At 41.7% G+C, this 21,288-nt stretch overlaps 1 protein-coding gene across 5 annotated transcripts in view; it reads left to right on the top strand.

Moving 5' to 3' along the window:
- Positions 1–21,288, top strand: part of sytl4 (synaptotagmin-like 4) — an 81,974-nt gene that overhangs the window by 24,829 nt on the left and 35,857 nt on the right. For 4 of the 5 annotated variants that reach the window (XM_072270565.1, XM_072270563.1, XM_072270564.1 and 1 more), the window contains 5 exons: positions 8,198–8,690; positions 13,083–13,298; positions 14,633–14,742; positions 16,015–16,135; positions 18,265–18,393. In XM_072270565.1, the coding sequence (XP_072126666.1) occupies positions 8,572–8,690; positions 13,083–13,298; positions 14,633–14,742; positions 16,015–16,135; positions 18,265–18,393 (695 nt within the window). In that variant the 5' untranslated portion in view covers positions 8,198–8,571. The remainder of the gene's footprint in view (positions 1–8,197; positions 8,691–13,082; positions 13,299–14,632; positions 14,743–16,014; positions 16,136–18,264; positions 18,394–21,288) is intronic. The other variant, XM_072270566.1, reaches the window with a different exon arrangement.

Below are 21,288 nucleotides of genomic sequence, written 5' to 3'. Positions count from 1 at the left end.
GCAACTCGCCCTGAGCCCAGATTTCGTCACCCAGCCTGAAGCTGCTTTCAAGCTCTTCAATTCAACTTGGCGCCCAGAATGATCTAACCTCATACCTGGGCCAGTTGTACAAGCATCAAAATCGAATCTCCTCTGCCAGGGTCCCAGCTAGGATTGCCAACTGTCCCATATTAGCCAGGACATCCCGTATATTGGGCTAAATTGGTTTGTCCCATACGGGACTGCCCTTGTCCCATATTTCCCCTGCTAAGGTAGAGCATTCCTATGAAACCGTTCCTAAGCTGAAATGACGTAAAGCGCAGAAGCAATTACCATTAATTTATATGGGAAATATTTTTGAGCGTTCCCAGACCCAAAAAATAACCTACCAAATCATACCAATAACACATAAAACCTAAAATAACACTAACATATAGTAAAGGCAGGAATGATATAAATACACAGTCTGTATAAAGTGGAAATAATGTATGTACAGTGTAGTTTCACTTAACAGAATCGGGAAGATTAAGCCAAAACCGATTTGTAGAAAAAAAAATCAGCATGTACACACATGCACTTGTCACGTATGCGCTCGTCATGTATGCGCACACAGGTGCCTGCACAAGGCTTCATGGTCAGGGTAGTCTTTCTCAGGGTAAACACAAGTGTCCCGTATTTGACTGCTACTTTTGTCCCTTATTTGGGAGTGAGAAAGTTGGCAACCCTTACCACACACAGAACAATCCAGCCTCCCTCCCAGGCCAGCTGTACAGGCATCGGAACTCCAATTGCATCGATTCATCCCTCGAAATCACCTCACCATCACTCGCCCCTTCACTGTGGTGATAATTTAACACAATTCACCTCAGAAAGTGTATTTTTAATGATGTTTTTAGTCAGATATCTTAGCTTTTTGACCACCAGGAAGCTGGCAACGGTCTGCTCCACCACCCTCTTCTTGGATCCCACACTCTGGTTGTCAGCTTTGTAATGAGACTTTTAATATGCGGCCCAGGGCTGAGATGTAGAGAATCCCAGTTCTTCTACGGCAGCAAAAACACAATAATTGTAGCAGTTTTAATCCCACCCCATCTATGCAATGAGGTGATAATTGCATCTTTGGTCTAGGTGGATTAACAATTGTAACAATTTCTGTCTTTCTTGGTTATAAGGATACACAAAAAGTTACATTAATCAGTTAGATATTATTCATGACAACACTAATCAGAGCCAGGACAATTTTTTTCTTTATGTAGTCAACTGTTCCTGTCCATGAAACTGTGCAACAGTCCGCCCACAGTCTGATTTTGGGTGTGGAAAGCGGAGATGGCTTCTTTATTTGAATTATCATCTAGATAAGTTATGAAGTAATTTGCCTCGGAAGCTGGGAATCTGCTTCTACAACATAGAATAATTCAGTGCCTGGCAAATTTTGATTGCATGCAGTTGTCTATCTGTTTGCCTCTGATTCTGTGCATCTCACTAGCTTGCTTTCTCTTCACTTTTATTCAAAGTAAAATATCATTGTTGAAAATAATTCAAAAATCTAGCCAGCTACTTCAGTATTTTAACTAATGATCAATACCCCACCTAAGTTATATAACTGGGTCTGTCCAGATTCTACAGGATTTCCTCTCAAGAACATTTTCTGCAGTATGCTGAATGAGGTATTTGCTTGAATTCTTTATAAATTCTTGTACATTCACTATGAGATACTTGAAGTAATGCATTGAAGACTTTTTGATGGTGTAGTGGGCATTTTGGAAGTGAGCAGCGTATAAAATGGGCTAATTTGCTTTCTACCCCCTGCCTAACCTGAAATGTATTTTTCTACATCTGTAATACGACGTTTTGTATGCCCTCCTTTCTTCTGCATGCTGAACATAGACAGTACGGAGTTTTTGAGTGTATTCGGCGCCAAGTCTGATTTTTAAAAAAAGTTAGCTTGGAGGTGAAGTGAGCCATGCCAGAACAGGGTGGAGGGACTGCTTGCCATCATTTCTTCTCATTCTCATATTCTTGCCACACTTGAGTCTAACCCAGCTGTGTCCTTGCATTGCTTTTCCTTTCTAAACTCGTCTAGTTGTTTGTTGCTGCTTTGCCATGTGGCCTACAGCTCCCAAATCCAATAAGATTTTCATGGCTATCTGCAACCTGTGACTCCTGTTGCTGAGTTAAGCCTGGGCCTAGTGTAATATATATTCATATTTATGATGACACTACTCATTCAGTTGGTGCTATTTTGATATTTGAATGGGGCCGAGCCAATTCTGGAAAAGTGGATCTACAATGTTCTTGCTTCTAGCTGCCCAAATGTACAAATATTTTTCAATAAAAACTTAAAATGGATTTATATTCTGGACCTGAGTGTTCAGCATTACATCCTTCTTATGCAATTGTTGCTTCAGTTTTGATTGTATGTTGTGATCCTGGGATGACAATTGGTAAAATTAGTAAAATAATGGCAACTGTTGATGTAAAAATAGCTGTGTCAAATACTAATGGTAACTGAGGCAGATGCCACGTATTCTGTGTATAATGTACCAGTAGAACTTCTCACGATTTCCATGCTAGAGAGCAAGGTTCCAGGCTTGGTGCAGGGTTCTTCTATGATCCTTCAAAATACAAAGGAAATTTATTATCAAAGTACATATATGTCACCATATACCACCCTGAGGTTCATTTTCTTGTGGGCATTCAGAGTAAGTACAAAGAAACACAATAGAATTAGTGAGAAAAGACACACATCAAAGATGGAGAGATAGGCAATGTGCAAAAAACAACAGACTACAATAAATAAATAAACAAACTAGCAAGCAAGCAGTATATATTGAGAACATGAGATAGCGAGGCAATAAGTTGTTCAGTGTCGGGTGAGTGTAGTTATGCCCTTTGGTTCAAGTGCCTGATGGTTGAGGGGTAATAACTGTTCCTGAACCTGGTGGTGTGGGACCTGAGGCTTCTGTAACTTCTTCCTGATGGCAGCAATGAGAAGAGAGAATGTGGTGGATGGGTGGGGGTGCTTTCCTACGACAGTGCTCCAAGTAGATGCGCTCAGAGGTGGGGAGGGCTTTACCAGTGAAGGACTGGGCTGTATCCACTACTTTTCGTAGGCTTTCCCATTCAAAGGCATTGGAGTATCCATAAGAGGCTGTGATGTAACCAGGCAGTATACTTTCCACTGCTCATTTATAGAGATTTGTCATAATTTTAGACAACATGCTGAATATTTTCAAACTTCTTAACAAAATAGTGGAGTCGCTGCTTTGTAATGGCACCTGCATGCTGGGCCCAGGTCAGATCCTCTAAAATGATAACATTGGGGAATTTCAACTTGCTGATCCTCTCTGCCTTTGATCCTCTGATGAGGACTAGCTCATGGACTTCCAGTTTCCTCCTCTTGTAGTCAATAATCAGCTCCTTGGTCTTGCTGACATTGAATGAGAGGTTATTGTTGTGGCACCACTCAGCCAGAATTTCAGCCTCCCTCCTATATGCTGATTCATCACCATCTTTGATTCAGCCAACAAGAATAGTGTCAGCAGTAAACCTAAATATTGTGTTGAAGCTATGCTTAGCCTTACGGCTAAAGTGTAAAGTGAGTAGAGCAGGGGATAAGCACACAGCCTTGTGGTGCATCTGTGCTGATGGTGATTGTGGAGGAGACGTTGCCAATCTGAACTGACTGGGGTCTGCAAATGAGAAAATTCAGGCTCCAGTTGCACAAGGAGGTGTTGAGGCCTAGATCTTGGAACTTACTGGCCCACAGAACGATCCAACCCATTAACGTGAGTAGGTAGGCCAAAGTTGCCGTGTTTTCTGCCTTGTGAGTAATGGTAAAATTATTTTAGGCTATTAAAATTAACTGCTGGTGGTCGGCTACTTTCAGGTTGACCCTGTACACTCTACCCCAAAGAAGTGTTGTCATTACCAGGGTATAGATTGGTAGGAACCTACTGGATTCTGTTCCTTTTAACCTGTTAGAAGTTTATTCAGAAACAAGATTTTCTCTTGTTTGTGATTAGAATCTTATTGTTCTGTACAAGAATCTGAGCAGTTTCACCACAGATGTGGAGAGTATGTCTCTTGTTGCAGATGAATATCAGACTTGGAGTAATTAGATTAGATATGAGGACACGCAGTCCTCTTTTATTGTCATCTAGTAATGCATGCATTAAGAAATGATACAATATTCCTCCGGTGTGATATCACAGAAACACAGGACAAACTAAGACTGAAAAACGAACAACAACCACGTAATTATAAAATATAGTTACAACAGTGCAACAATACCATAACTTGATGAAGAACAGGCCGTGGCACAGTAAAAAAGTGCAAAGTCTCTCAAAAGTCCCACATCTCACGCAGATGGGAGAAGGAAGAAAACTCTCCCTGCCATGCTCGACCACAGTCGGACTCTGAGTCGTCCGAAAACTTCCGAGCTTCGATCAGCCCTCCGACACCGAGTACCGAGCACCACCTCTGCCGAACGCTTCGACCCCAACCTCAGTGACCAGCAACAGGCAAAGCCGGGGATTTGGGGGCCTTCACTCCAGAGATTCTTGATCGCACAGTAGCAGCGGCAGCAAACCAGGCATTTCAGTAATTGTTTCAAAATAAGAAACTATTCATTTAAGATAGCAATGAAGCAAAATATCTTCTTGGAGTCCTTAAAACTTTAAAGAGAAGAGATCAGCTTTATATATCACATGTACAGGTATGCGTCACTTAATGTCCACAATACGTTCTGTGAAATCGGACGTTATGTGATTTGGACGTTGTGTGAACACCATATTATATACTTAGCAAACCTATACGGAGTACTGTAGAGTACCTGTACTGACTAAGTCCATGTCGTTAGCAATTTCTCCATATCCGATATACGAAGGGTGATTGATAAGTTTGTGGCCTAAGGTAGAAGGAGATGAATTATTAACTTCAAACTTTCTGCATAATCACTCAAAGAGTTGACCTGCATGTGCATGTAATGAGAGCTGTATAACTCATCTCCTTCTACCTTAGGCCACAAACTTATCAACCACCCATCTGTGGACACTTTCTGGAGGTCCAAGATCCGTATGCTCCACGACCGCTGGACTAAGTGCGTAAATGTAGGAGGGGACTATGTTGAAAAATAAATGTGCTAGGTTTTCTACCTTAGGCCATGAACTTGTCAATCATCCCTCGTAGGTCCCTCTCACATTTTCGTGAGCCAGTAAAGCCGATCCTTTAACAGCTTTGAGAATTTTTTCTTTGTTTTTCAGGATCGTGATGTTGAGTGCGACATGCCTAAGTCCCAAGCAATAACATTCACTGGTTTTCCACCTTCATATTGTTTAATAACCTTTTGTTTCACTTCCAAATCTATACTTTTCCTTTGCCTCTTGCTGCTGCGTTTGGAAGCCATGATGCACTTTATGGTAATATTTTCGAAAGAAAATTAAACAGAGACATAACGCTACTACACTCAAGAGACACGTCATACATGAGATTGGTTACGTCCGCTACGTCACGTTCTCCGATCGGGACTACAGACGTATATGCGATCGGACACGCGGCGCACACCTGTGCATCAAAACATGCATCAAATCAAATCGGCAAGGATTATGCTGGGCAGCCTGCAAGAGTTGCCACACTTCCCACACCTAGCAGGACAACTCCTTACTAACTGTAACCCTGATCAGACATATTTGGAATGTGGGAGCGTCTTCTTGCTCCAAAGAGTGGCGACAAGAGTATTTGAATATTTTAAAGCAATAGGTATGATCAGCCATGACCTTATTGAACATAAGTGAAGGTTTGAGCAAGAAGTCTTTTCCTGCTCCTAATTTATACGTCTGTGTAACTAAAATTGCAGATTTGCGTGACCAGTTAAAAGAGCTTTACAAATTGGCCTCTTTTAATAATGGGCTTATACTACTCAGATCTGCCAATAAATCAGCCTCGCTCCCAATATTATCCGTTGTGTGAATTTGATCAGGTGAAGGTGTTGCTAACAATGAGTTCTGATCGTGATACCTTCTGCCTTCTTTATAAAGGTATTTGTAAGAGATGGGGCCTGCTGCCATCTTCCTTGTGACAGCTATAGCATCCCTGTATAAACATGATAATCAGGTTCTTTTGTTGGCACAGGAGGGACATATTTATCATGACCAAACAATTAATGCATTTAGATTAGTAGGTGAGGCAAAGCCCTGCCTTTTATTGCTAATGCAGTTTCTGTTGTTCTCATGGTTGCTAGTCACTACCAACAAAAATAGAGTGTTGTTGGAATGTCACTGCTGAACATGAATTCATCTGGATACCCAACCAGAGTGAGGAGTGCAGTAAAGGTGTTGTATTCGATATGGAGTCTGTTATTGAAATTATTGTCAGGAAATTTGTTTTAATTGCTAAAAATCAGAATAAAATAATTCAAAAATAATTGCAGAGCATCTGTCCTATGAAGCATCTTCTCATGGAACATAAATTAATGTTCTTCAATGTATCACAATCATTATGATTTACAAATTTCGGATTTAATGTCATTTTCCATACACAAGTGTAAAGGAGAATGAAGTAATTGTTACTCTAGATCCGATGCAGCACAAAAACACAATCAGATAAAGAACCGCAATAATAATTTTAAAAACACAATAAATATGAATACATAAGATTGCTTATACACAGATTGATTGTATATCCATAAAGTGATACTAGGCACAGGAGTGTTTGTACATATGGTGACTGACAGGAAATTGTAAGGTAGTGGTGGTTAGGGGTGTGGAGGGGTGAGTAACTCGGTGGAGGTGTTGATCAGGCTTACGACTGGGGGAAAATTGTTTTTAGAGTCTGTTGGTCCTCGAATGGATGCTACGTAGCCTCCTCCCTGATGGGACAAACAGTCCATGAATAGGGTGGGTAGGACCCTTCATGAAGTTTCTGGCCCTTTTTCGGCACTTTTCTGTATGTATGTCCTTGATGGTGGGTAGATTGGTGCTAGTGAATCATTGGGCAGTTTTGACTATCTGCTGTAGAGCCCTCCTGTCTGCCACAGTGCAGTTTCCGTAACAAGCAGTGATGCAGCATGTTACGATGGTCTCTACTGCGCATCTGTAGAATGATGTGAGTGTGGATGTACCTAGTCCAGCTCTCTTCAGCCTCCTTAGAAAGTAGAGGTATTGCTGAATTTTCTTTACTGTGTTCCCACTGCTGTGTCACTGGTGTAATGGGGGCAGGGTGTGAGTTCACCCGAAGGTGATAGTCAACCCCTTTGTCTTGTTGTCATTAAGAAAGAGGTTACTTGCTTAGCAATCGACAATAGACAATAGGTGCAGGAATAGGCTATTCGGCCCTTCGAGCCAGCACCGCCATTCACTGTGATCATGACTGATCATCCACTATCAGTATCCAGTTCCTGCCCTATCCCCGTAACCTTTGATTCCGCTATCGTTAAGAGCTCTATCCATCTCTTTTTTGAAAGCATAAAACATCCAGAGACTTGGCCTCCACAGCCTTCTGGAGCAGAGCATTCCATATATCCACCACTCTCTGGGTGAAAAAGTTTTTCCTCAACTCCGTTCTAAATGGCCTACCCCTAATTCTTAAACTGTGGCCTCTGGTTCTGGACTCACCCATCAGTGGGAACATGCTTCCTGCCTCCAGCGTGTCCAATCCCTTGATAATCTTATATGTTTCAATAAGATCCCCTCTCAGCCTTCTAAATTCCAGAGTATACGAGCCCAGTCGCTCCAATCTTTCAACATATGACAGTCCCGCCATCCTGGGAATTAACCTTTAGCACAAGGATTTACGAGTGAAATCAAGTGCCCTTCATATTAAAAATTTGGTCAAGTGCCTCAGGAATATATGGACTTAAGACTGATGTCAGGAACTTGTTTATTGGTGGAATAATCAAATTGCTTTACCTATAAGACACACACCTCATAACTACATTAGGACTTGTCCAATTAACATCTGTACAGTTTTGTTGTAGAAATAGATTATATTTGATATTCCCTCATTTTAGAAGTTTTAGACTAAAGAGCAGTAAAATATTTGAGTTCCTCCAGCATTTTGTGTGTGTTGCTTTGTATTTACAGCACCTGCAGATTTTCTCAGGTTAGTAAAATTCACGTTCACAATCCTAATGCGCATTTACTTTCATTTTTAGGATTGTGGAGTTAATATTGTGATCCTTTGCCGTACATGTAACCAACCAGGAAGTGTTCTTTCCTAGGATCTAACTTGGTGAAATGCTTAAAAGACCGCAAATGAATGGGCAGTCGTGAGTTGACTTGTGCACGCAGATGGACAACAACATGACGTCACAGTGGACAACAATGAATGGACATTCTCACGAGTTGAAGTCTGAACACAGAGACTGGGTTGCCTCGTGAGTTAATGCAGAATTCAACTGGACTCTGAACCGTTGCGGTTAGTAACTATACAGCATTGTCCACCAATTTTGATATTCATTATCCTCTTCAGAAAGAATTTTGACATCAACGACTTTCCATTTATAGTTTAACTCTTTGTTGCAATATTGAAATTTCCTTCATTTGCCCCGAGGAGATTGTTGCAGTTGTTAGCTCTTCTGGTGATTGCGGCATTATGTCAAATCAGATGGAGTTGGTCAACTTGTCATTCCTCACAGAAAAAGAGAAGGAACTAATCATGAAAGTTCTCATCCGTGATGAGCAGCTGCGGACGCTGGAAGAAAAGCGGATAAGGTAATAATTGGCTTTGTATCTGTACTCGGCACAATGACCATAAAATTGAGTCTAATCTAATCTAATCTAACCTAGTAAAGAGAGAGTAGGTACTGGAATAATAACCCTGACTAGTTCTAAATCCCTTCAATATGAGGTTGCAAGTTTGCATTCTGCAAATTTTCACCCAACATACCATATGATATTTCACGGAAGACTGATTATCTTACAATATCTGAAAGGAAGTTATCTGGTCCATTGGATCCATGTCAGCTCTCAAGGGAGCAATCTCATTCCTTCCCTTCCTTTCCTTTTTATTTCCCTACAAGCTATGCAGCTTGCATTCTCTCACATAAGCCCAACAACACTCTGATTCTTTTTTTTTTACCATTAGCTTGCACTAAGGGAAACTTTACAATTGTCAAATAACTTATCCTTGCATACTTGAGATGTGAGAGAAAAATTTGGAGCAGTAATGGTGTGAATCAAAATCGGAATCGGGTTTAATACCATCGGCATATGTCAAATGTTTAAAGGGCCATTTATTTTCAAAGTGTACAACTCTGAAATTCTTCTCCAGGTAGCCATGAAACCAGGAAAGGAAAAGAAATATATCTACCCTCAAATCCACCCCTCCCCCAACACAAAAAAATGAACAAAACAGAACAGGCACATCGACCCCACAAATCCCCATACCCCCAAAAAACCGGAAAGATTGGTTAAAAAAACACAGAATACAAAAAACTATGAGACTGAAAGAAAAAATCCACAGTCCAAGTCCACATCCAAAATACAGAAAACCTGGGCAACATTCTCCAGGTACAGTGGCAGGCTCTCCCCTCTCAGGTCACAGAGTGATCCCCAGCGATCGTAAGGCAGGCAGCTAGCGATCACCCTCCATATTGGCCTCGATGTTTCAATCACCCTCATCACTTCGATCGGCAAACAATGGAAGAGTTAATCAGCGAAATGGAGTCGGACATCAGCTTGTGGCCCACCCTGCAACCTGCCTGCTCTCGCTACTTCTGTCTCCCAGAGTTCTCTCGGAAGCTGCAGAGCGCCAGAACACCCAAATGATCTCCAAACTGCAAATCACGACTCCAACGATTCCAGAGTGACAGTCAAGGTGAAAAGCAAACATAAAAGACATAAAAGAAGTGAAATGTATGGTTTCGTGATCTACCCAGAAAATGTCGACCAATGGAGCACTGTACCCAGGTGCCTCCTGGACCGGAAGATGACGTGAAATTTGTTAACTTTGCAGCAACTGTACAGTGCAATACGTGATAAATATAGAAAAAATATACATTACTGTGATTATATGCAAGTATCTTAAATGGTTGAGTTAAAATAAGTAGTGCAAAAACAGAAATAAAAGTTAGTATTGAGGTAGTGTTCATGGGTTCAATGTCCATTTAGAAATCAGATGGCAGAGGAGAAGAAGCTGTTCCTGAATTGCTGTATGTGTGCCTTCAGGCTCCAGTACCTCCTTTGTGATAGTAACAATGAGAAGAGGGCATGTTCTGTATGGTAGGGGTCTTAATGATGGACACCACCTTTCTAAGGCACCACTCCTTGAAGATGTCTTGGATACTACAGAAGCTTGTACCCATGATGGGTACAAGATTAAAAATTATATAACTTCCTGCAACTTACTTTGTTCTTGTGTTGTGGCACCCCCCCCCGCCGCCCCCACAGCCAGTCAGAATGCTCTCCAAGGTACATCTGTAGAAGTTTTCAAGTGTTTTAGGTGACAAACCTAATCTTCTCAAACTCCTAATGAAATACAGCCACTGTCTTGCTTTCTTTATAGCTGCATCAATATGTTGCGACCAGGTTAGGTCCTCAGAGATATTGACACCCAGGAACTTGAAACTGAACACCACATGCAGGCAGCACTGGAGAGATCCAATTCCTGAAGCTGTGAAAAAAGCAGCACTATTTGCTGCACCATTCTGGCCCAGCTACCCACCTTTCCCTCCTTAAGTAACGATAACTTCAGACGTCTTTGTTGGGCAAACTTTTTTCAGCAAAAAAGTGCTTCCCTTACAAATGCACCTGCAGAAATAGTCACACTCTATATAACTGGCTGTTGAACCTTTTAAACCATTGACCACTTGCAACAGTTTCTCCAATACTTTTGCCCAGAATAAGAAGCTTTTGTTGCTCAGCTAAGCTAAAATGGCATTTAAAAATGAAAATACACATACTAGAAATTTCAACATGACTCACACAAATATCAGAGTCAGGTGGTTCCATTTGTCCATACAGTCTGTTACCTTTGATTTGCATATAAATCGATCCATAATCCTAACTGAAGCTGTACGTGTCATGTCAAGGTAGACATATGTATATTCCTGTGTGTTTTTAGAACAACTTGGAAAATTATTTTAGAAATGAATGCTAACCCCAATCAAGATATATGAATTTAGAATTATCTCCCAGGACAGTCGTCTTAGCTTTGCAGATGAAAAGATGGATTTTGAACTATGATTAAAGCTTGCAGTTCATTTCCTTCTCTTTCATGAAATACTTGTTAAATTTTGGGCAAAATTTCTGCTCTGTTACTGAGCAACTGAATATTGAAAATCAGTAGCACTTGTAATTGGTCCTAATTCAACATTTACAAATCAATGGCAATTTAGCCACCTACCCCATTTTGATTTTTTTCTTCTGGTGTTTGGATTAACTGTTCAAGTTATTCAGATTTCTGATAATGACTTCTGGCAGCTTGGAAGTTGCAGTGCCTCTTTACAACACGTTTCCACCTCACCCTTCCATTTTGTGCCCCTTGCAGCTCCAAAATTTGTATTGTCACTGTTCCACCCTCTGCTCCTCTCCTCAACTTGCTTGCCCAGAAGTGCTCCTTTCCACCTTGCCAAACCTTTTCGCAGCAGTACTTTAGCTGTCCCAGCTGTAAGCTTGTCACCACTTGGAAAGCTCAGAATAGCAATGAGTTCTTCAAAGCAGCAGCCAGTAACATCAACATGGAGGCTGCTACTGAAGGATCAAGGACTGACACAACCCCATCTGCTGTCTGAGCAGACACAGTGCCCACTTAAACTAGGCCTGGGAATGTGGACCTGACGGCCTTGGACTGGAGCCTATGGCGGCGGTCCCCAACCACCAGGCCGCAAAGCATGTGCTACTGGGCTGTGAGGAAACGATAAGAGTCAGCTGCACCTTTCCTCGTTCCCTGCCACGCACTGTTGAACTTGAACATAGGGTTGCCAACTGTCGCGTATTTGCCGGGACATCCCGTATATTGTGCTAAATTGGTTTGTCCCATACAGGACCACCCTTGTCCTGTATTTCCCCCACTAAGGTAGAGCGTTCCTATGAAACCTTTCGTGCTGAAATTGTGTAAAGCAAAGAAGCAATTACCATTAATTTATATGGGAAAAATTTTTGAGCATTCCCAGACCCAAAAAATAACGTACCAAATAATACCAAATAACACATAAAACTGAAAGTAACACTAACATATAGTAAAAGCAGGAATAATATGATAAATACACAGCCTATATAAAGTAGAAATAATGTATATACAGTGTAGTTTCACTGAAGAGAATCACCCACAACCGATTTGTGAAAAAAAATCGGCACATATGCACGCGCACACAGGTGCCCGCGCAAGGCTTCATGGTCATGGTAGTCTTTCTCGGGGTAAACACAAGTGTCCGTATTTGACTGCTACTTTAGTCCCTTATTTGGGAGTGAGAAAGTTGGCAACCCTAACTAAAAGACATGCTGAGGTGAGTTTAACCCTACTTGAACACCCCCCCCCCCCCCGGGTCGGCCGGTCCGCAAGAATATTGTCAATATTAAACCGGTCCGCGGTGCGAAGAAGGTTGGGGACCCCTGGTCTATGGGATGTGATACCCTTGGACAGAAATGCAGGGATACACCAGGTTCAGTCAGATTTTCCAATGTTATATAATCACCAACACTTTACTCCACTGATGCCGAATGAGGGTCCTAAGGCCACCAGTAGAGTCCTGAGCTGAATGTGAGCTTGGGTCAAGACTCAAACTTGGAAGATCAGACTGAGCAGCCTCCATGTTGATGTTGAGGGCTGCTGCTTTGAAGAGTCCTGAGCTTCCCACGTATTGGTGGCAAGCTTACAGCTGGGGCGGCTGAGGTGGAGGGAGAAAAGGAGGGCTGGATGTCACTGATGAGGCACCCAGTGACCACTCTAGAGCTGAACAGTATGTGCAGCCTTGTGAGGGTCATCCACATCGAGAACACATTCTGTTTAAAGTGGTGCAGAAGGCTTTATCGGCAGGGTAAACGTTAATAAGGTATTTGATGTCCTCTGTCAGTGCAGTCTTATTTTCTTTGGAAAGGCAACAAGTTAGCAATTGTGCTCAACGCTCCCATGATCACATTTTGCCTTGGCTTCTCTTTCCAAAGGAAGTTGAAGATGGAGCTGCTGGAAATCCGGCGCAAGGGAGCCAAACGTGGAAGTGTGGAGTACAGTGATAAGACTTGTGCGCGCTGTCAGGAGAGTCTTGGCCTCTTTGTCAAGAGTGGGCGTGCGTGCAAGCAGTGTAACCACCTGGTGTGCAAGGAATGTGGTGCTGAAGATGCAGACAGAGTATGGAAATGCAACGTGTGCATCAAAGAGTCGTGAGTGTGTTTGTACTAACTAGTATTTCCTTCAAAGGTAGAAGAGCTTGCCTGCTACGCTTTTTAAATATAGTACATAGCAGCAGAGCCCATGTATTAGTGGGATGGGTGACATAGATGAGTTATTCTGAGTGAATGGACTGAGCATACAACATTACACCATAACGGAGTTTATTTTTGTTCTAATTGAATTCTTTCTTGTATAATTGATGTTTAGGTAGTTTTTCCTGTGAATGTTCTATTTCTGATGCAATGTATCCATGATGCTTCTGCATTTATGTGTTTCATTGTACTTGTGCATATGAACAGTAAACTCACATTGGAGGCGTTCTAAGAATATGCTACCTGAAATGCAAGGAAGAAAGGAATGGCAGGTTCACACTGAGTTGCATTGTCTTCAATTGTTCAAGGATCATACTTTTCCCATTAGAGAATGAGGGAATACTTTGATTGAAAATAGGCTACTAGCATCTTGCTCCCAAGCCTGTCAATGTAACTGACACTAAAGGTCCGGACTCTCAGTTCTTTTTGAAGTATTGGTGTCATGATGAGATATCTGAAGAAGTTCAGTTGTTCAAGCACGAGGGTTGTTTCTTCAAAGTCCTGGAATAGGAGCAACTTTATGAAATTATTTGCCTAGTACAGGTTCTTAACCATTCAGTGCAAGATGCTGCCAGGAGTGTGCACACTTTAAATGAATTGGAAAATGTGGACATTATAGTGTTTAAGTATGGAATTATAGACTATTTCTCCATATTCTCAAATGACCAGAAAAGAAAGGAGTGTGTTATCTCTGCTTATTTGAAGTATGCTAATCCCAGATAGGCTTTTTGTTGCAAGTAATTGACCTTCATATAATAATAGTACCTAATAAACCAATCCTCTGGCTTTCCTAAAAGTTTTTGTAGAATTCATACTCCTTTATATGACTTCTGAATAATGTACCTGCATTTTTCAATTGATTTATTCCTGTAAACAAGACTAGCATCCAACACACACACAAAAAGTGCTGGTGAACGCAGCAGGCCAGGCAGCATCTATAGGAAGAGGTACAGTTGACGTTTCGGGCCGAGACCCCTCGTCAGGACTAACACATCCAGCAGCCATTTTAAGCAAGGCTTCAGGTGGAGGCAAAGTTGGATTTCTCTCAGTCTAAACATCTCCTGTTTTAGGGACAATAAGTTTGGAATTAAAAGGGTAATTGATCTCGGTTGATCCAATAGCCAGTAGTATTGTTTCAATTTGTAAAGCAAGGCCTAGATTAAACTGAATACAATTGAAGACTGATATAATGGAATTGTACCCAGCTAATATTATCATTTGTTGTTCACCAGGAAGCTGAAGAAACAGACTGGAGATTGGTTCTTTGAACACCGAGCAAAAAGACACAGTGTTGATTTTGGTAGTGATATAATAAGAGCATCACTAAAGAGGAAACATGGGAGTAAGTAATCGAGGGTTCCATATCTTCATGAACGATACCTGTGCCACGTTTGCATATTTACATGTAAGCTCAGGGTAAAAGATGATGAGCCTCCCAGATTGACTTTCCACCTTATGCCCTCTGTAAACTGTAACTAGTTTAGTCTTCTGGTGCCTATGTCCTAATTTGCACTAAGTTGCAATTTTCTGTCATCCCTGTGCTAACTACTTTATACTGAATGCCAGTTAAACCATGTCTTAACTTCAAAATTGTTGTCCCTCGTTTCAGATACTACTTCCCTATTTTGGTAAGCTTCTATGACACGTCAGGATCTTTACATTCTTCTGATTCTGACCTCTTGTACAGTCCTGATTTTAATTGGACCATTCTTTCCTGTAGTTACACAGAACACGTCAATTTCATTAACTTTTCTACCTACTTCCACCTTGCTCTCAAATTCACTGGGACCATTTTTGACACCTTTCTCCCTTTCAGGAGAAAGACCTGATTAACTATTGATCCCCTATTGACTTGATAATAAATTTAACCCTGAACTTTGTTGATCTCAGGAGTCAGACTATCTACTGACATTTACTACAAACCAATCACTCCCACAGCAAATACATCTCGTCCCACCCTTGAAAAGACACTGTTCCTTTCTCTCATTTTCTTTGTCCTTGCGCAATCTGTTCTGAGGTGAAGCCCTCCACGCCAGAACATCTGAGACGCCCTCCTTTTTCAGAAAACAGGAAAGGACTTAAAACAGCATTTCAAAGTCAGAAAGAAATTAACATGCATGTCTTCCAATCTTGTTCATTGCAGTTGGTGTTCTCGATATGACTACCGATACATTAGTGAGATCAGACGCAAACTAGACAGCCACTTGTGTGTGCACCTTTGCTCCATCTGCTATGGTGTTCTGGAGCTCCCAGTTTCTGGCCATTTAAAGCAAACTTTTGGTTACCTGTCTCAATGATTACTCGACAGCTTGGGGGTCAAATTTTGTCTGGTTTTCATTCCACTCCCTGTGTCCCCTACTCCCCCGCCAACCCTGTGAATTTTCTAGGGATGTTTTACTTGGGGAAAGATGGTACACTGGAGCACGTGGCTTGGTTCCTTTAGGAGAGTACACTTTATTCTGTACACAATGAGCTTTACAGAAGTTAGTGCTGTACCGGTTTATTGTGATGTATTGGAACTGTAAAATCTGTGAGGGTTCAGGAGTGGAGAACGGATAGACCATGGGCAGTAAAAGGAAGTAAACACCTCCCCAACTTTTCGTTTACTGTCTAGTGAATAAGCGAGAGACGATGGGGCAGGCATTGCTGCAAAAGGTGCTGACCAATGACGCAAAGGCAAACACTGAGGCAAAGTCACAGCAGAAGGTCTTTGAAGATGAAGGCAAAGGTTCTAGGTGAGTGTAATCATCTAGCACCTACACCATTAACTTTGTTTTTTGTTTGTAAAAAGAATGTTATACATATTCAATCTGTTTCTGAATTTGATTCTGCAGGCCCATATTTTATAATTGCTTTTAATGCCTCTATTTTACTGTTTTGCATATTTGGTGTCTATTATAAGAATTCCTACCCTGATATTTGATTTCTATTTGGGTATGGAAGTAAGAAGGGGAAAAAATTTAAAACTTGCATCCTTTCCAAGAAAACTGAAGTTAGGAAAAATGGGGAGCACTATTCAAATCTCTGACAGTCCTCAGCTTCAGGTAGGGTAAAAATTTGACGAAATGAAAAGAATATCTCAAAATTTACAAATTTTTGTAAAAAGTGGTAAAGTAGGAGGTTTACAAAATCAGAGAGGGAAGGGAGGACTAAGATGATCAGAAGATAAGCAGGACTTGGACCACAGCAAACAACGGGAAGAGGAGGAGAAAATGGGGCTGAAATTTGTACAAGAGTCCTGATACATGTTATTCTGCAACTTCAGGAGAACTCCTATGGAAAGTTTAAAATAGCCATAAAGTATCTGGCAAAAGGAATATGTTAATTTCCTTCTCAAAGGGCATAACAAAGATCTTGATTTTGTAATTTGATTATCAGGCCTTAGAAAAATGTGCTGATGTTGTAAAAGTCCATGTGCTTTATTGCTTTGAGTAATCAGATGCATGCACAAACTTGAGCAGGCTTCATTGTGAGCTTAATATCCAAAACATCAAATTTCTCCATCATCTGATCCATGATCTGAGTCTAAAAGCTTGAATTTAACCATTCATTGTCATAATCTGAGTGATTTCTTTTCAAACTTGACCATTCACAACTACAAGGCAAAGACATACAATGCAGTGATAACATTGACCAAAATCAAGTGAGCCCTTGAAATTGTTTCCTTTGCAGTTGTATTTAAACAAAAGAATGGATCCAAATAATAGAATTAATCTGGTTATTAAAAACTAAGAGCAATTCAAAAAGTTACCCACAGAGTTGGTTTCGATCTACAAAATCCTCTTTTGACTTTGCAACACATCTGAAGAATGAAATAAGCAATATGTCCGATGGTGCTTTACTGACAAAACAGTAAAAGTAACCAATCCTCATACCTGATAGATCCTAGTGACACGATGTTATGACAACAATTTTTTCCTAAATATTAGCAAAGCAACAATGCTGGCATTGCATTCAAGAAGGCGAATAGTGCACATTTTCCTGTCTTATATGAATGGTGCTGAGGAGGGATGGTGATGGGCAAGTGAGGAGAAGAGAAGCGGTTAGAGGGGAGCCGGAGCGGGGACTGGAAGAAAAGGTAAGGGGGAGGGGGATAAAATACCAGAAGATTGAGAAGTCAATGTTCGTGCTGTCAGGTTGGAGGCTACCCAGAGACGGAATATGAGGTGTTCCTCCACCAATTTGAGGGTGGCCTCATCGTGACAGTAGAGGAGGCCACGCACCGACATGTTGGAACGGGAATGGTGACTGGAATTAAAATGGTGGATCATCTGGAAATCCTGTTTGTTGCAGAGGGAGCAAAGGTGCTTGATAAAGCAGTTCCCCAATCCACGTCTGCTTGCGTCAATGTAGAGGAAGCTGCACTGGGAGAATAGAGCAATAGGGAACAGCACAGAAACAGTCCCTTTGCCCACCTAGTCCATGCCAAAACCATTTAAGCTGCCTACTCCGGTCGACCTGCGCCAGGACCATAGTCCTCCATATCCCTGCAATACATGTCCCATTCCAAACTTCTTTAAACGTTGAAATTGAGCCTGCATGCACCACTTGTGCTGGCAGCTCATTCCACACTCAATGCTCTGGACATAGAGCATCCTTCACCTTGTATCGTGCTGTTAGAAGACTATTGAATGGTTCCCTAGTGCAATAAGATGGACTCTTACTTCATAATCTACCTTGCGCGATAGTGTCCACCTGCACTACACTCCTCCGTACAGTGACACTTCATTCTGTGTCCTGTTGTTATTTTACCTTTTACCACCTCAACGTGCCATAGTAATGGATTGATTGGTAATGACGGTGTGCATGTGACAATAATAAACCAATTGACCATTTTATTTTATCTGTTTTTATGCTTTGTTAGCAACCAGTCTGAAACCCAAGAGGCTGATGGTCAGCTAAGCGATACGGAGTCCATTGGACACGCGAGTGTCAGCAGCAACAAGAGCAGCGTACACTCTGCCTCCAGACACAACACCCCCAAAAATTCCAGGTGGGCAACCGTGGATAATCTGAAATTCCTTCAGGTTCACTAAAGGTGTATTGGGACATTTTATTTTCTTCTAACATGTCTTTCTGACCACGCATTAGATATTTGGTACTACCAGCTCTTTATATTGCTTGCATTACATTTTGCTTGACAACGTATCTGAGATATTATGCAGTAAAGCTCTACTAGTCCACAGTCCCAGTTGTTCAGAAATCCTGAAGGCATGGCACTTGGTTCTGTTTCCTGCACTTCCTATAATTCCACCAGGATTCTGGTACCCATGCTCCCTTTAAATTTAGCGGATCTCATTTTCCATTCCACTTTTTAAACCCACCAGAGTCTATACCCACATTATTTGTGTTTAGTTTCCTGTACTCCCTTTAAGCTGATTGAATTTTGTTTCCAGTGTCCCCCTTAAACTCATCTGGCTCACTGGGAAAAATTATGCTATAGTGTCACATCTTCAAGAAAATGAATGGAAAGGATATGGGTGTATTAACAGTACTAGTAAACAACAATCTGGAAAATCCACCCATCTGGTACCAACAATGACCCAGGGTTTTTGTACTATGTCAAAAGCACTATAGAAATGTTGGTTTTGTTGCTGGAATAATTGATAGTCATTTCATTATTTGGAGGATGTTGTGTGGGAGTAGGAATAAGAATTGGGCTTGGGGTTAAAGCAGCGAATGGGGTTTAGGAGCATGAGAATAAGAAGTATCAGGAGATAAAAATTGAGAGATCTACCTCAAATGCACAGATGAATTCTGGAAGTTCATGATCCACAGAAAAGGAAGTCAATTCTGTTTACACACAAAATGCTGATGGAACGCAGCAGGCCAGGCAGCATCTCTAGGAAGCAGTACAGTTGAAGTTTCGGGCCAAGGCACTTTGTCAAGACTAACTGAAAGAAGGGATAGTAAGAGATTTGAGAGGGGGAGGGGGAGATCCGAAATCATAGGAGAAGACAGGAGGGGGAGGGATGGAGCTAAGAGCTGGAAGATTGATTGGTAAGAAGATACAAGGCTGGAGAAAGGAGAGGATCATGGGACGGGAGGCCTGGGGAGAAAGAAAAGGGGAGGGGAGCATCAGAGGAAGATATAGTGAGAGGGACAGAGGGAGAAAGAAGAGAGAGAAAGAAAGGGAAAAAAATTTAAAAATAATAAATAAATAAAGGGATGGGGTAAGAAGGGGAGGAGGGCCATTAACGGAAGTTAGAGAAGTCAATGTTCATGCCATCAGGTTGGAGGCTACCCAGACGGAATATAAGATCCTGCTTTCGCTGAACACCTATGCTCTGTCCGCCAGAGAAAGCAGGATCACCCAGTGGCCACACATTTCAATTCCACGTCCTATTCCTATTCTGATGTGTCCATCCATGGCCTCCTCTACTGTAAAAATGAAGCCACACTCAGGTTGGAGGAACAGCACCTTATATTCCATCTGGGTAGCTTCCAACCTGATGGCATGAACATTGACTTCTCTAACTTCCGTTATGCCCCTCCTACCCTTCTTACCCCATCTGTTATTTATTTATTTATTATTTTTTAATTTTTCTCCCCCTTCTTTCTCTCTTTTTTCTCCCTCTATCCCTCTCACTATATCTTCCTCTGATGCTCCCCTCCCCCTTTTCTTTCTCCCCAGGCCTCCCGTCCCATGATCCTTTCTCTTCTCCAGCCTTGTATCCCTTTTGTCAATCAGCTTTCCAGCTCTTAGCTCCATCCCTCCCCCTCCTGTCTTCTCCTATCATTTTGGATCTCCCTCCCCCCTCCCACTTTCAAACCTCTTACTATCCCTTCTTTCAGTTAGTCCTGATGAAGGGTCTCGGCCTGAAACGTCGACTGTACCTCTTCCTATGGATGCTGTCTGGCCTGCTGTATTCCACCAGCATTTTGTGTGTGTTGCTTGAATTTCTAGCATCTGCAGATTTCCACGTGTTTGCGTTTTCAATTCTGTTTAGCTTAATTAAATTTGCAAAATATGCTTCATATGAGGGAATCTCTAGTTCAATGCACATTCAAGGGCTTGAAGATACTGGTGAAGATGAAGTAAGTTCTTTTCCTCATGTTCTATTCTTCTCAGCACCTTTGGTGTTTTAAGTGAAGATTTCTTGGCACCTTTTTAGAAATCTGGTTCCTTTCCACTTCTGTTCACCTTCAGAAACTTAAGGATAACATTAAAGAGCAGGAACTGTCACAAAATCTTCTTTTCTTTGGTCCCAATACATATTATACAAATCTTTCAACCAATCCGAGATCAGCTAATCAGTGCTAAAAAATAAATATGGACTCTTCCCAGCTTAGTTGCATTCCAGCTTTATCAATTCCACCTTTCTGGGGACTGACCACACTGGCAGTTCTTCTTAGACTGTCTCTAGGGGTTGAAGGCAGCCTGCTTCCAGTCCTATTTTGTGCGTTCTGAAATGGCTAATGAGACTAACGTGGGAACTACAGACTCTTCCACAAATGGGGTAAGATGTGATGGGGGTGGGTGGGTGATTTGTGAGGTGATGTACGCCTCTCCATGCTTGCATTTATTTTCCCAATGCATGGCCTTGAGGTCCTCGATACCCTCCTGAAAGCACTCTCTCCAGGGAGTCAGTGAGGATGTTGCACTTCGAGGAGGCTTTGTACACATCTTTGAGTATGTTTCTCTTTCAACCTGGTAACCTCCCATAATAGAGTTTAGAATAGTACGTCTTTTCAGGAGGCTAGTATCAGGCATTCAAATGACATGGCCAGCCCAGTGTATCCCAGTGAGAGGTTGCTAAGGACATTGGCCTGAGAGAGGTCACTGTCACTGGTTAGTTTATCGTTAAAGCAAAGTTGGAGAATTTTGCAGGCACGTCATTGCTGTATTTTTCCAATGCTTCAAGATGCCTACTTGTGGCTGGCTGGA

The sequence above is a fragment of the Mobula birostris genome, chromosome 10 (assembly GCF_030028105.1).
Source record: "Mobula birostris isolate sMobBir1 chromosome 10, sMobBir1.hap1, whole genome shotgun sequence".
In the NCBI taxonomy this organism is placed as follows: Eukaryota; Metazoa; Chordata; class Chondrichthyes; order Myliobatiformes; family Myliobatidae; genus Mobula; species Mobula birostris.
The sequence above is the reverse complement of the archived record's forward strand: the minus strand, read 5'-3'. Positions and strand labels throughout refer to the sequence as shown.